The sequence below is a fragment of the Oryza brachyantha genome, chromosome 7, assembly GCF_000231095.2.
Source record: "Oryza brachyantha chromosome 7, ObraRS2, whole genome shotgun sequence".
Taxonomy (NCBI): Eukaryota; Viridiplantae; Streptophyta; class Magnoliopsida; order Poales; family Poaceae; genus Oryza; species Oryza brachyantha.
The window spans coordinates 15,526,444-15,540,290 of NC_023169.2; the positions used below are offsets into that span (position 1 = coordinate 15,526,444).

Below are 13,847 nucleotides of genomic sequence, written 5' to 3' on the forward strand. Positions count from 1 at the left end.
AATTATTTTTGTTTATAAATATATCATTTGACTTTTTCACTGGAAAACTAAACTATCACTCCTTGGGTTTTTTTCGTTTACTTAGAAGCCAGAGATTCTAAAAAACAACCGATAAGTATCTAGTTGGTGATATCGAGAATAGCTAATGTAGTGTATTAGTTTATTTCCTAAAATACTACTGAGTCATATAATCGATCTAGGTAAGAATCTAGTCAGTTTATAGAGAAGATAATCATCCTCATCTTTTCGTTTTTACTTATGCTTATAAGATAATATTTAAATTTTAAATTTGAAGTTGATTTTGAGTTTTTTCATTGTATTTTACTTTTCAGACTTTGTTTTTATCATTAAGAACACATATATAAATTATTATTCATAAATTATTTTTATCTGTAAATATGTCGTTTGGCAAAAAAAAAATAAGGCCAAAGATTTTGAAAGTAGTTGCAGTTGCCCGAATCTTTGCTAGGCATGGCCTAATTTTTTTTGGAGTTAACTCCTCTTATATGTTTGAAATCATATATTTTCTAAAGAAATAATATATTTTCTTATGAGTGGTCAAAATAAATTTGTCGCTCTACGTGTGCTCTTATGAATCTATAACATATAGGTCCAGTGACAAATTTACTAGTAATATTTATAAGAGCGAAAAAAAATTAAATGCCTTGAAAACGAGGGATTGGAATATTGGATTGGAGTATTTTTCAATAGGAAATTCAACGCATTTCTCGTACCACTGCACACAATGGGATAACGCAGTACTATTTTCATTTGACCGAGTCCTGAAATAAATGCAGATGCATTGTTTTCCAAACCGTGCACTGTTACATGCGCACGTGTGTCGTACTAGTACTGTACATGTTACTATCAGTTTTTAGTTTAAAAACATCCTATCGAATTTTTGACACCTAAATAAATATTAAACATGAATTAAAAAACTAATTGCACAGTTATAGAAGAAATCTTAAGACGAATTTTTGAGCCTAATTAGCTCATAATTAGCCATAAGTGCTACAATAACCAATATATACTAATGACGGATTAATTAGACTCAAAACATTCGTCTTGCGGTTTCTCGGCTAGCCATAAAATTTGTTTTTTCATTCGTGTCCAAAAACCCCTTCCGACATCCGGTCAAACATTTGACGTGACACTTCTCCCAAAAAATTTTTCAATCTAAACACGACCTCAGTACCCACGAAAGAAATATATCAGCACAAAGAAAAGGCCAGGAAAAAAAATCACTAGTAAAATGTCAATTGAGCAGAAAATTTCTTGCATACTTGCGTCACAATGGATGCACATACATTATCCATCCGTACAATGTACAGTATACTCTGCAGCACTAACCGGTAGTCCTCCTATAGTTCGCATTGTTTTGGATGAATTTATAGTTAAATTTTAAAACTTTTAGTTATTAATAATTTTAACATAATAGTTTGAAGGGACTGGAACACAATAGATATGACTTAAAAAGTACTTTCATAAAAATGAAAAATTTTATTTCTGCAATATATATTATAGTATAAAATAACTTAAAATTTTGTTCAGAACGACGAGAATTATTGAAATGACAGAGCAGCGTATATTTCTCCAGCAATTTAATAATCAATCAGGTTAATTAATGGGGGGTATATTCAACCTCGTGCTTTGACTTGCTAGCTAACATCGACTAGTCCTCAGGCTGCTGCAGGCATTTGTCAGGATTAGGTGAAGCATAACACATAATTTGTCGGAGGTATTTTTTATTTTCGATGTTGGCACGAAGAGAACAGAGTGTTATATTCTCCACGGAGGCCACCGCTCGTCGGAGCCAGGACAAATTCCGGTGAGAAAAAAAAAAACGCCATGCTTGCACTGCTGGACAACGTCGACGTGTACCGTTGGCACGTGCAATCTCTCACTGTCATTTTGGTAGTTTATGCATGGCGAATGGCACAAGGCCCAATTAGGATCATGTCTTGGCATGGCTGCAGATCATAAATCTATATTGGATTTGATGGTTGTGGGTTAAATTTAAATGATTTAAAGTGCTATATTCCATCCAAAATGGAAACTAAATAATTTATTTATACATCATTATCTATGTAACCGTGGATAGAGATTTATAGATCTGTGAAGTTAGAACTGGACCGCTTCAAAGAAATCTCGGAGCTGGAGCAGTACCAGACATGGTTAGAGCTATAGATACATATATGTGCACTGAATTACATGGTGTATCGAATGATCATCGTCTGTTCAGATCCGGGGAAATCGAGACAGAATGATTGTTGGATTGATCGCTGCACATGTATAGATATGGTTGTTGCAAAGCAAGAGTGCTACCAGCGCATAATCAACAAGGAAGTTAATTAATTAATTTACCGGAGGAAGGTAGTTAGTGCGTGTGATCAGTCAATCATTGGCAAGATCAGTGTCCATATGTCTGTGAGCTTGATTAATTATGCCTAGGAGTATGTGTCAGAATAAGGTTGCTTGTTGTCTTGCCGTCGTCGTAATCAGCGGCACATGCCGTAGTAGCTAGAGAGGAAGAAGACGACGACGACGACGCCATGGCCAGGACCATGGAGGACAGCAAGGCCACCATGCATGCGTGCGTGCGTTTCTACGCAGATGCAGCCATGGAGAGGTGATGGATCGTGTTCGATTCGCATCGACCATTGATTTGCCATGGCCGGATCACTGCTAGGTAAAGAGCATGCAGCACAAAAGCAGCAGCCATGGGTGAGATGGTGGAGGTCAGAGATGGTGAGCATGGCCATCGAGATGGCACACACGCACTGTCGTCGCTGCTCTCTGCTTGCAACCACACGACACGAGACTTTTTTAAAAAATATTATTTAAATGAAAAGAAAATATACGTCGATGAAAAATTTATGAAAATAACATCTCATTAAACTTTGTGTGGTTCGTAGGACCCTATCGAACAGAATACAAACGACAGGGCCCTATCGAACTAAACTGTACTGGTGTAGGTTCTATCGAATTGAGCTATACTGGTGTGGGCCTGTTCGAACTCCTCCAGTTTGACATACCCTTCCCGACAGAACTATAAACTCTCACAGTTCCTATTGTACTCCTCCAGCTTGATAGGCCCCTCTCTCTTGTCAACTCACTCCTAGCCAGACCTATTAAAAGTAGAGTTTGACGTTAAGTTGAGTCATATCGACAGGCCTTCTGTCGAACAGACAAATGTCGATAGTCTCCTATCAACCTGGTCTAATTGACGTAGCCCTATTTTTATAATTTTTGATATTTAACACTTATTTTTATGATTTTCCATTTAAATGATACTATTTAAAAAAAAACTGATCACGCGTCACTGCAAACCGAGAATGCATGTGCTGCTGTGCCTGCAATGACGGCTCAGCCCATATGGTCGGTTGCTCCGTCATGTGGCCCATATGACTGCAATTTCATCCGTTTCAAGTTATACTAGCCTACGATGTCACACGTTCGCACCACTCTTTGATTCGTCAAAACTAAGGCCTTATTCACTTTGCAAATTTTTTTTATAAAAACATCACATCAGATATATGAATATATATACTTGAAGTATTAAACATAGTCTAATTACAAAATAAATTACAGATTCCACAAAAAAACTACGAGACGAATCTTTTGAGCCTAATTAATCAGCCATTAGCATATGTAGGTTAGTGTAGCACTTATAACTAATCACATACTAATTAGGCTCAAAAGATTCGTCTCACAATTTTCCATAATTATGTAATTAGTTTTAATGTTTATATATTTAATGCTCAATTTAGGTGTCTAAAAATTTGATGTGATGTTTTTGGAGCTAAACATGGCCTAAGGCAAGTAAAGATCTAACCACGAAGGTAGGGTATAATTCAGTTCAGAAAGTGCACATTATAATAGTAAGAGAGTAAGAACTAATTAAATTCTTGATCCACATAAATCATCTTTCTCAAAATTAAGAGTTAAAAGATCAGACAAATGACCTCACTTAAATGCAAAATAGCATTGATTAACCCACAGGGCTATACCATCGGCTCTGCCACTGCCTGGATAGCTACAATTAAATAGAAGGAACGGGAACAGAGAGGTGATGGGTCTGAAGTTCTGAATTCATCATGTTCTTCGTCCTAACGCATCACCTGGACGGCATATCAGGAATATGAACTTGGACACAACTTCAGCTGATGCTTATACAATTTCTTTTCGGCGCAAATTTGCTGCTAAACTGTCAAATCCAATGGACTAGTGGCCCAGTGCTGGTAAGCATACGAATTACCCCCTAAAATCAAAAGCTAGGTATTCTGAACCTAAACTTTTCAACTGGGATGAATTACCCTTGACTCAATCTTGAGTTGTTTTTATCCTACGTCGCATCCACTTCCATCTTGTATGTTGCCTCTTGACCTCAACGCTCGATGACGAAGAAGAAAGTAGCTTATATTCAGGCCCTACAGGAAATGCATCAGATCTAAAACCTCGTTGTCATTACTGACTGTCGCCTCCTCTAGAAAGAGATAAGACCATCAAAGCCGGAGAAGAAGAGCATTGAAATATGAATCGCAAATCAGATGCGGTGGCCCAAAATATATAATAAAAGGGAAAATTGTAATACTGTCATTTTTGATTTTGTAAAGTTTGAGATATGTCACTATTATCTCAAATAACATGTGAGGCACATATAAATCAGTGACACATGAAGCAGGATGACCTATCTTTAATAACAAAATTATAATGACAACCTTGTAATTTTTCGCTATAATTATTTAGTGTTGGATTTTCTCGCAAACAAATGTTAGCAATTTTGTTTAAAGTTTGTCCTCAAATATAGAAAAACATAACGTACAACTTATCACACGCGTCATCTCCCGTTCAATTTAAGTTATCCTGGCATCGGTCGGATAGATATTACAAATTTACAATTGCCAACGGTGCAAAGTATGACTAAAATTTGCCAAAAAACAAAGATTGTGAAATGGTGCTAGCAGTACAATTCGTAGCACATACGGGGGGTAATGTGCAAAACATACATTCGCTATCGAGCGGCCACGAGCTCAGTTCAGTGTCTGCCGCGGCAAGAGACAAGCTCCGACGAGCCGCCGCCGCCGCTGCCATGGCTTCCAGGACCCTTTCCGTCTCCTCCCTCGCCTCCGCCTTCGCCTCCACCCCACGCCCCAGACTCCACGTAGCCCCCGGGTCCCGCATCCGCGCCTCCCCTCTCTCCACCGCCGCCGCGGCCGCCGCCACTGATGGCGACGCTGACGGCGTGGACACCGTGGAGCAGCTCCTCGTCGCTAAACCCTCATACGCAGGCAGGGGACGCATCGACCGGCTGATGAAGCTGCAGCGCCGCGCGGACGGGGACCTCCCCGCGGGCGGGCGGCGGAGGTGGTTCCCTTACCTGGACGCGTTCCGGGCGGCCGAGGGCGTGGTGGAGCTGGGCAGCCGAGAGGTGGTGGAGGTGCTGGAGCCGCACATCCTGGAGGCGCGGCGGGAGCGGATCCGCCGCGCCGTCGAGAGCAGGAGCTACTCCGTCTGCCTCGTCGTGGAGGGCCTCTCCGACTTCGGGAACGTCTCCGCGGCGTTCCGCTCCGCCGACGCGCTGGGCGTGCAGTCCGTGCACGTCATCTCCTGCGACAACAACAAAAGGTACAGAGGTGAAACCAAAACGTTAGCTTGATTTCGTTGTGCGAACTGGGGGTAGCTGTAGAGAATTACGGGCCTTCTATTTGGATGGATAGTTTTGGCTTGATCCCGTGAAAATAGTTTTGTTGTGAACTTCTAATGATGCTCCAGAGTCTAATTTCAGCATACATTATGTCAATTTGCATATAGTAATAACATTCTAATAGGCTAAATCAGCAATGCCTGAATGCTGCATGGTATCTTTCTTTTTTTTCCCATTGAGGTAGGAGGTAAACAAGATTTTTTTTTTTTTGCGGCAACTGCATTTTAAGTCAATACTGGCTGGAAGGAAATGATGTCTCATGTAAGTCAATATTCAACACAGAGAGTGATGTCTTATTCTAGAATTTCCTAATTAGATTAGACTACTGGATTAGTTCTTCAAGCGATTAGCAAAAAATAAACTTCTGAAGAACATGGAACCTTTTCCTTCTTACTATTAGTTTCCTATGCTATTATACATAAATTCTGTGCTCTGATTATCTGAAAGAAATTTTATACATCTTGTGTCATTTGAAGATTTTATATATCTCTGTACTTCTAATACCCATGGAATGAATATGCCGCTTAACTATTGCATTGCAGGTATAGAGACAACAGGCACGTGAGCATGGGTGCTGAGAAATGGCTTGATATCGAACTATGGAACTCAACGGCAGAATGCTTTGATGCTTTGAAAAGGCGTGGTTATCGCATTGCAACTACCTATCTGGGAAATGATTCGGTACTTTGTTATTGCATACCTTTTCAGTTTTTCTCTCATATTTGGAACAATCTTAAAGCAAAAAAAAAAGAAGAGTGATTGAAATCATTATGTGCATTGTCATTTGTTATCTGCAGTGAAAAACATCTGTTTTTTCTTTCAAGAAAGAACATTTTCATCGATGTACATAGACATGGTAGAAACATTTGTTGTAAAATTAGTCTTGAAAAGCCTTGAAATAGATTGGTGCATAGTCCATCTTACCCATCCATGGCCATCAATACTGTTGATCACTGATTGCAGATGATTATCATCATCTGCTATTTGAGAATAGATTAGTAACTGTTTAGGTTAGTATACAAGATATATTCATCTATCCCAAGTACACATTCTTTAGTGAATTGGTAACTTCAGCCTTTTGTATGATTTTGCAAGAATGTAAATATTACGCTCCCCTTTTATCAATATACTTATTCTTTCTCTGTTGCATGAAAGAGTGCTTTATCATTTACTGATCTATTTAATACAGTTCAAGAAATAACTATGCTCTCAATGGGTCTGTAGGTCTCTGTGTACGACATGGATTGGTCGCATCCTACAGCTATTGTTGTGGGCAATGAACTTATGTAGGGATCTTTTCTCCAGATACAGATCCTCTCTTACTAAGTTACAATCATGTTATAGTGAATCTCAAAATTATTTAAATAAAATGATCAGATATGCTGTCCTATTTCCTACCTGTTTTCTATTGTACTTAATCGTAACTTCTTGAAGATCTGCTTATATCTCGATTGAAAGATTATTTGCACATTTTCCTTGGTGATTTGGTGAATAGCCTAGCTGCAGTGCCATAAATAAATTACCTCTTATATGTTGATGTATGTTATGTAGAATGGCTTGCTTAGGTGTTTTCTACAAACTAGAAATGCCATGTTTGCTGTTACTACTTAAGTTTAGTATACTCCACCGCTGTGAAATTTCTATGGATTTATGCCTTGGAAAATTCAGATAGCGATCAGTCTGTCACTCTAGCTTAGGAATTTATTTTTCAGCATACTTGTTGGAGCTACCTGTACATTAACAAGCCATTCTACTTCTGTGGCAGGGGCATAAGTGATGCTGCTTTAAAGTTATCAGACTTGCACTGCAGTGTTCCTATGAAAGGCATGGTCGATTCTTTTAATGTATCTGTTGCAGCTGGAATCCTTATGCACCATGCTGTCTGCGATAGAGTTTCCCGCCTTGTAAGTGCCTGAAGCATTACTACTGAATTTACCAGCAGGAAGAATAAACATTTAATTCAGTTTGTGCTAGTGGGTTGAACTTATCTCCAAACTCATATATCAATTATACAAATGTATAACAAGCAGGGAAGAATTTGGCCAGTTTAGTCATCCTGTTGTTTCGTTAATATATCCAAATGGTTTGAATCTTCACTGGTTAGTTTCAGTTTCAGCTCACTGGTGGATTTTGAAATGGTTGTCTGAACTTACTTTCTTTAAGAAATGTGTCTTCATACATTCATTTCTATGTCCATTCTGCCTAAATATTCCTTCAAATGAGGGAACTAACAAGGTGCATGTTGCTTATAAGTTCTTTGTAAAACAAACAATATCTTATCAGGGGATTCTTTTTTTAACGATAGGGTCATCATGGTGATCTCTTGCCTGACGAAAGTAGAATATTGCTTGCGGAGTTTTATTTGCGGCATAGAGAGAGCACAGCTGGCATAGTTCACGAATATGCCAAAAGAAAGGCAGGAAACTTCATGGCCAAATTTTGAGAACTACTGAAGGAGATTATAATTACTGATGGAGAAATATGCACAACTTAGGTAATTATTCAGAGGGATCTACTTTGGCAATGATGTTTCTGGCATATCACTTTTGGCAGGCTAGCTGGTATGTTCTTTCATATTCCTTGTGGTTTTCCTTTTGCTGTCATATAGTCATATCATCATTATTATCAAATGCTGGAATGGTGCCACCTATAATTTCTTTTGTTGTTCCAGTGTTTGGTCATTTCAATTCATCAAAAAATATTCACTACTCCATCCATTCCATATTATAAGATGTTTTACCCCTATCTATATTCATCCATAGATCAGTGAATATGTTTTATATCTATGTCCAGATTCATTATCATCCATATGAATATAGGGAGGGTGAAAACATCTTATAATACGATAAACGGAGGTAATATTTGCCTACATTCATTTCTCTTGTACATGCATTGCTTGTGGCAGTCTTCCACTGAATATTCATTTAACGCAGCATATGTTTGTTCAATCAATTTTGGGGTTGTGAATTTCCTCTTTTTGATTGCTTTTAGGTGTTCATCTCTCTAATGATTTCACATATTAAGCTGAGCTGCTCCCCCCTGATTTTTTTTAAAAAAGAAACTTTCGGCGAAGGCTTTTCTGGAGCAGAGCTATCGGCTGCTTGGCCATCAGGGTATATCAAGAGGATGACTTCAGAACAAAATTTTGACAGAACTATGAACTATAACATAATGTTGACAGCTACGACATTGCTATTTCAGTGACAACGCTTGCTACCCAACTTTGGATTTTGATGCAAATATTAAGATGCTATTTTAGATTCTGATGTTAACCGTAAGTTTTAGCCTCGGCTCTTCTTCAAACATGTGTCATCCTAAACTCTTAGAACTTCTTAGCTACTGTTTTATTATTTTTCTCTCTTTTTTTCCATCTCTTGCCCTTGCAGAAATGCTTAATGAATTACTTGTATTGTTGCCAATGTTAATAATAAAAGCAAAATGATAATAATAATAATGTTGCTTTAGTGCATGTACATTTCAGAGACCCGGTAATATGGTGCCCACACCAGTAAGAACCCCTTCTGAAACGCAGCAACGGGAAAAAAAACGTAGAATTTTAATAGACAGAAGAAGATTGAAAAAACATGTCGAATTTTAATCGAGAGAGGATTGAAAAAAACATATGGACCGCTAGAATATATCCAGAAAAAAAGAAAGAATTTAAGAGATATACTCAAATGAAAGTTTCCGTGAGAATGAATCTTATGCTAACTTTTCTCTGAAACTTATATTACGCTCATTCTATATTATAAGATTTTTTTTAGCTCTTCATACACTTATAATGAGTATTTATAGATGCTATGAATCTAGATACATAAATAAGACATATTGATCTATGAATAAATCTATATAAGACTAAAACATCTTATAATATAAAACACTAAAACATCTTATAATATAAAACCAAGAAGTAAGACTATCCAATCCTATAAAACTTGTATGATCATACAGGGAAATTTATATAGACAACAATCCTACAAAATTCTTAGTTTTTCTTTGAGATCAAAGGAGGCCTAAATGGGCCGGGCAGGCGCCGTGCTGAGTGGGCCGAACCACGGGTCTGACATGGCTTTCGGCTGCACGAAAGGCCATTATTGACAGGACACACAAGGACCTGCAAGTTGCCAAGTTGGCAAGCTGACACGGCCAAGTGGCCAAGTTGCTGCCCGTGGCCGTCTAGATATACGGATATACTACCATGTCACTCACTGTGGACCATGCATCAATTTCTCTATTTGCTTTTTAATGGTATATATTTAAATAAAAAAACGATTCTTAATACTTATAGGATTTACATGTAACTGCAGCAACTGCACCAGTGTAATTGATGACGTGTAACTTTAGATAAGTAATGGGCGCGAAAAAGATGGTAACAGTTTAATACATAATTAAATAATTATTAACTATAAAAGTAGTTAAAAATAAATTAATATGATTTTCTAAATCAACTTTCATATAGAAAAATTTTGAAAAAAAACCATTGTTTAGCGGTTTTGTGAGCGTGACAAACGTGGAATGTAGTTTACTTGTCATCTGGTGTAGAGAACCCTTCGACCAAGTTGGTAATTATTTTAATTGTATTTTTTTTACGTATTATGATACCCAGATGGATACTACCTTAGCCATGCCAAAAAATGCCTAGTAGACGTCGCTATCGTCGTAACCACAGAGATGGAAGAGACGCATCAGCAATAACTACGTTAGGCCGTACGATCTCGCCTGCCATTTACTTTTACTTTATTTGATTTAACAAGCTGTAATTAAAAAAAACTCGGAAATATCCTGAGGCGGCCCCATGCTCGAGCTCATCTCGCCGACTGGCCGAGGAGGGGGCAGTCTCGTAATTCCATCAGCCTTCCGTGTCGCCATTCCACTAATAATAAGGTATTCAATATTCGGAGTTTAATAATCATTAAATTCGCCATCTAAAATGAGCAATTATGTTTTACTGGTATTTAAATGAGCAATTATCGTAACTAGCAATTGATTGAACAGAATAGTTGAGATCGTTTTTAATACTCCAGTGATAAAAAAAATCGATCGATTGTGTACTGGACCAAGCCTACAAAATCTGTAAGCTTATAATATTATATTATATTTCTCAAGATGGATCAATCTATACCATTCCTTTTGTTAAAAAAACCAAGCATCTGGTAATCAATTCTTTAAAAAAGAATGGCCACTTATTGAACACCAAGTATTTATGTTAGAGTGAGCAGTACTATAAGTATTACTAGAAATATAAATATCATGATGAAAAAGGGAGAGAAATGACCAAAATACCCCCAGTCCCCCTCCATCTGTCGTCTCCTTCCCCCCTCTCTCTCTGTCTTCCTCACCTCGCTTCTCTCTCCGTCCCCCGGCGGTGCCACGGCCGCTCCCTCCTTCCTTCCTTCCTCCCCCCGCTTCCCGTCTCCTCCTCGCTCGCGCGCGGCCGCCGAACTGCGGACCGGAGGCGCGCACGGCTCGGACGGCCTCCCGCTCCTTCCCCCGGCTCCGCGCTGGCCTGGCCTTCTCTCCTCGCGCCCGCGGCCACCGGTGTGAGCAGGTTCGGGAGGAGGGGGGCTACGCGGCCGGCCTCGTTCCGCCGACCTCCTTGTCGGCTCGAGTGGAGGTATCCCTTCCTCTCACCTCGCTACCTCATGAGCCGGCGTGGCGTGGCGTGGAGTGGAGATCCAGCCGATCATTGATGCTCTTGTTTTTTTTGTTCGGATTTCTTCGATGGGTGGTGCGGAACTAAAATCAGTTTTTTTTCCCCAAAAAAAAGGGGTTTGTGCCGAATCCCATGTCCCATCCTAGGCACGGCCGGTGGTTGGATTGGTTGGAACCGTCCAAAATGAGTAGCTTTAGTTCACCGCTTGATCTATCTAGGAAAGGCTTGAGCTTTTCATTGTTGTGTTGTGGTGGTGGTAATCAATCGGTTGCTCCGCGTGTAACTGAAATGGCAATGTGATGCAGGGAATAGGGGTGCCCGGGTATGCGCAGGTGAGCATTTGTAGCTGGGAGTGATTCGGTTGCTGAGGATGGTGCTGGTGGTGAAGCAGCACCGGTGCACGCACTCGGCGAGCTGCGTTTGCATCAAGGGGCACCTCAGCGAGGACGCGCTATTCCTCGTCTTCCGCCACATGAACTGGAACCCCAGGCTGATCGCTGTGCTCTCGTGCGTGTGCAAGTGGTTCGACGAGGTCGCGAAGCAGGTGCTCTGGAAGGAGTTCTGCCACGCCAGGGCGCCGAAGATGATGCTGGATTTGCATTCGGGCGGCAGCCACATTGTCGACGGGAACTGGAAGGCGCTCGGGAAGCTTCTCATCTATTGCAATGGCTGCACAAAAGGGGGGCTTTTTAACAACATCCATGTCCCTGGGCACTTTGTGTTCAGAACACGGTTTTCGAGGACCGCGGGCAAGAGTTTCCTGCCTCAGCAGTGTAGGAACGATGTCTTGTATGTCTCAGATCCATGCGAGCATCTTGATCAAGGGGAGGAAGGTGACTTGGGGTTCTTCCGGGGTATCTTCAAGTCATTTGCGACTTCAAGGGTTAAGAAGATGTTAATTGAGAAGCGGGCAAGGTTCCATCCAAAGGAGGTATGTCCCTACTGTAAGGCTAGGCTGTGGAGCATGTTGGAGGCAAATATGTTGCCGAGGAGTTCTTCTGCCAGGCTTGGTGCCTATGAAGATTCGGTGGAGTATTTTGTATGCCTGAATGGACATGTCATTGGAATCGGTACCCTTCTACCTCTCTCTGATTCTGAGGAGGTACCAGAGGAGTAATAATCAGGAACCTGAATCAGGTGATCGTATTTTACATTTTGTAATTCACTATCTTGCAGAGACACAAAGTACAACTTATTTGTTGTCTTTACTGAATTGAAACCGCAAAGCCTGACTTTTTAATTGACTGCTTGTGAAGATAATATAGATATCTTCATTATGAATATACAAACTAAAGTGCATTTCACTTTTCATGTGTAGAAATGCCACTGATTTTCAACAGTAGGTTGGGTGTGTCAACTGTAAATGCTTAAGTGCTTAACCCTATTGTATTTAACTCCTGAATATGTGTAACATGTGGCAACTGATATTTACTCCTAGTAGCTGCAAAAGAATTGAAAATTGCTTGTTGGGAAAACATATTATACTTAATTTCATGCCTGAAAAGTGAAAAGCTTGGTAGACATTACTACTTATAATTATTCTCATGTGTTTACTTGGTTGTGTTATGTATGATCACTGGACCAGCTCCACCTAATCAGCAGCCAGTCCTGGTCTTAGTGCCTTTTCGAAATGATATTAGAATCATGAATGCCCTTTGTCGAACCATAATTTTAAGTAGTACCATATTCAAACTGATCCTTCAGGTAGAGGCAGTGATGATATTATCCATGTCAGCAGTGGCAGCACATAAATTTTGGGAGTAAGGCAGAGTGCGTGTGAAATGTTCAAGTTTCCTACTAACCGTGCCGCATAATATAAGGGATTTTGGCTATGAATCTGATCGTGCACGTCCAGATTCATAGCCAAAATCCCCTATATTGTGGGACGAAGGTAGTAATTCTTTGCTGTACAAAGCTGCTAGCTAAGAAAACAAAGCAGATGTACAATCTGAAAGTTAAATGCAGAGCTATTTACTTGAGTGATAGTGGTATTTAGCAGTGACTAGAAACCAATCTACAATTGCTTTTTCTTTGGCTTGGTCAGAATTATTGAAAGCAGCTCAACGCAAGAAGTTTTGGTCTTCTGGGACTATAATTTCCCAATATGTCAAAAATCTGTTTCTCTGAATAAAATTTAGAGATGTTCTGAACAAAGACTATGTTTCTGACAGGTTTGAAAGATTAAAGTCCTGGATTTGCACATGATTTCCGTTGCTGAATCTTGGTTGCGACTAACACTGAGAATGCATGGGCACAGCAACCTGCAGGATGACAAGAATGACTTTCCATTTAACAGTCTGCAGTGTTGTTCTTCCTGGTGCTTTGCATCAGATGAAAGAAAGAAAATGAAAAGAGAAGCTATTTTACACTGTTCTCTCCTCTGCCGTTGACGCCTCATCAGTCATCAGCTTTCCGTATTTGTAACCGAGACACCAATGTCCTGTTCCGTCCAACATGTTCACAGCATGTAATGAGTTGTTTAGCGTA

At 39.8% G+C, this 13,847-nt stretch overlaps 2 protein-coding genes across 6 annotated transcripts; both read left to right on the plus strand.

Annotated features, from left to right (window-relative positions):
* Positions 1-4,994: 4,994 nt before the first annotated feature.
* On the plus strand, positions 4,995-9,362 carry LOC102717915 (tRNA (guanosine(18)-2'-O)-methyltransferase). Of its 5 annotated transcripts, none has more exons than XM_015839435.2 (6): positions 4,995-5,628; positions 6,250-6,388; positions 6,932-6,993; positions 7,473-7,611; positions 8,013-8,201; positions 8,766-9,362. In XM_015839435.2, the coding sequence occupies exons 1-5, from the start codon at positions 5,093-5,095 to the stop codon at positions 8,148-8,150; spliced, it is 1,014 nt and encodes a 337-aa protein (XP_015694921.2). In that variant the 5' UTR covers positions 4,995-5,092; the 3' UTR covers positions 8,151-8,201; positions 8,766-9,362. The 5 variants fall into 5 exon arrangements, with proteins under 5 accessions (XP_015694921.2, XP_040381634.1, XP_015694920.2 ...); XM_040525700.1 differs by having other exon boundaries at positions 8,013-8,268; positions 8,699-9,361; XM_015839434.2 differs by having other exon boundaries at positions 8,013-8,268; positions 8,766-9,361.
* Positions 9,363-11,034: 1,672 nt separating this feature from the next.
* LOC102700912 (EID1-like F-box protein 2) lies at positions 11,035-13,847 on the plus strand. The gene is made up of 3 exons (XM_006657852.3): positions 11,035-11,321; positions 11,666-12,497; positions 13,532-13,847. Exon 2 carries the CDS (start codon positions 11,731-11,733, stop codon positions 12,475-12,477), a length of 747 nt encoding a protein of 248 aa, XP_006657915.1. The 5' UTR covers positions 11,035-11,321; positions 11,666-11,730; the 3' UTR covers positions 12,478-12,497; positions 13,532-13,847.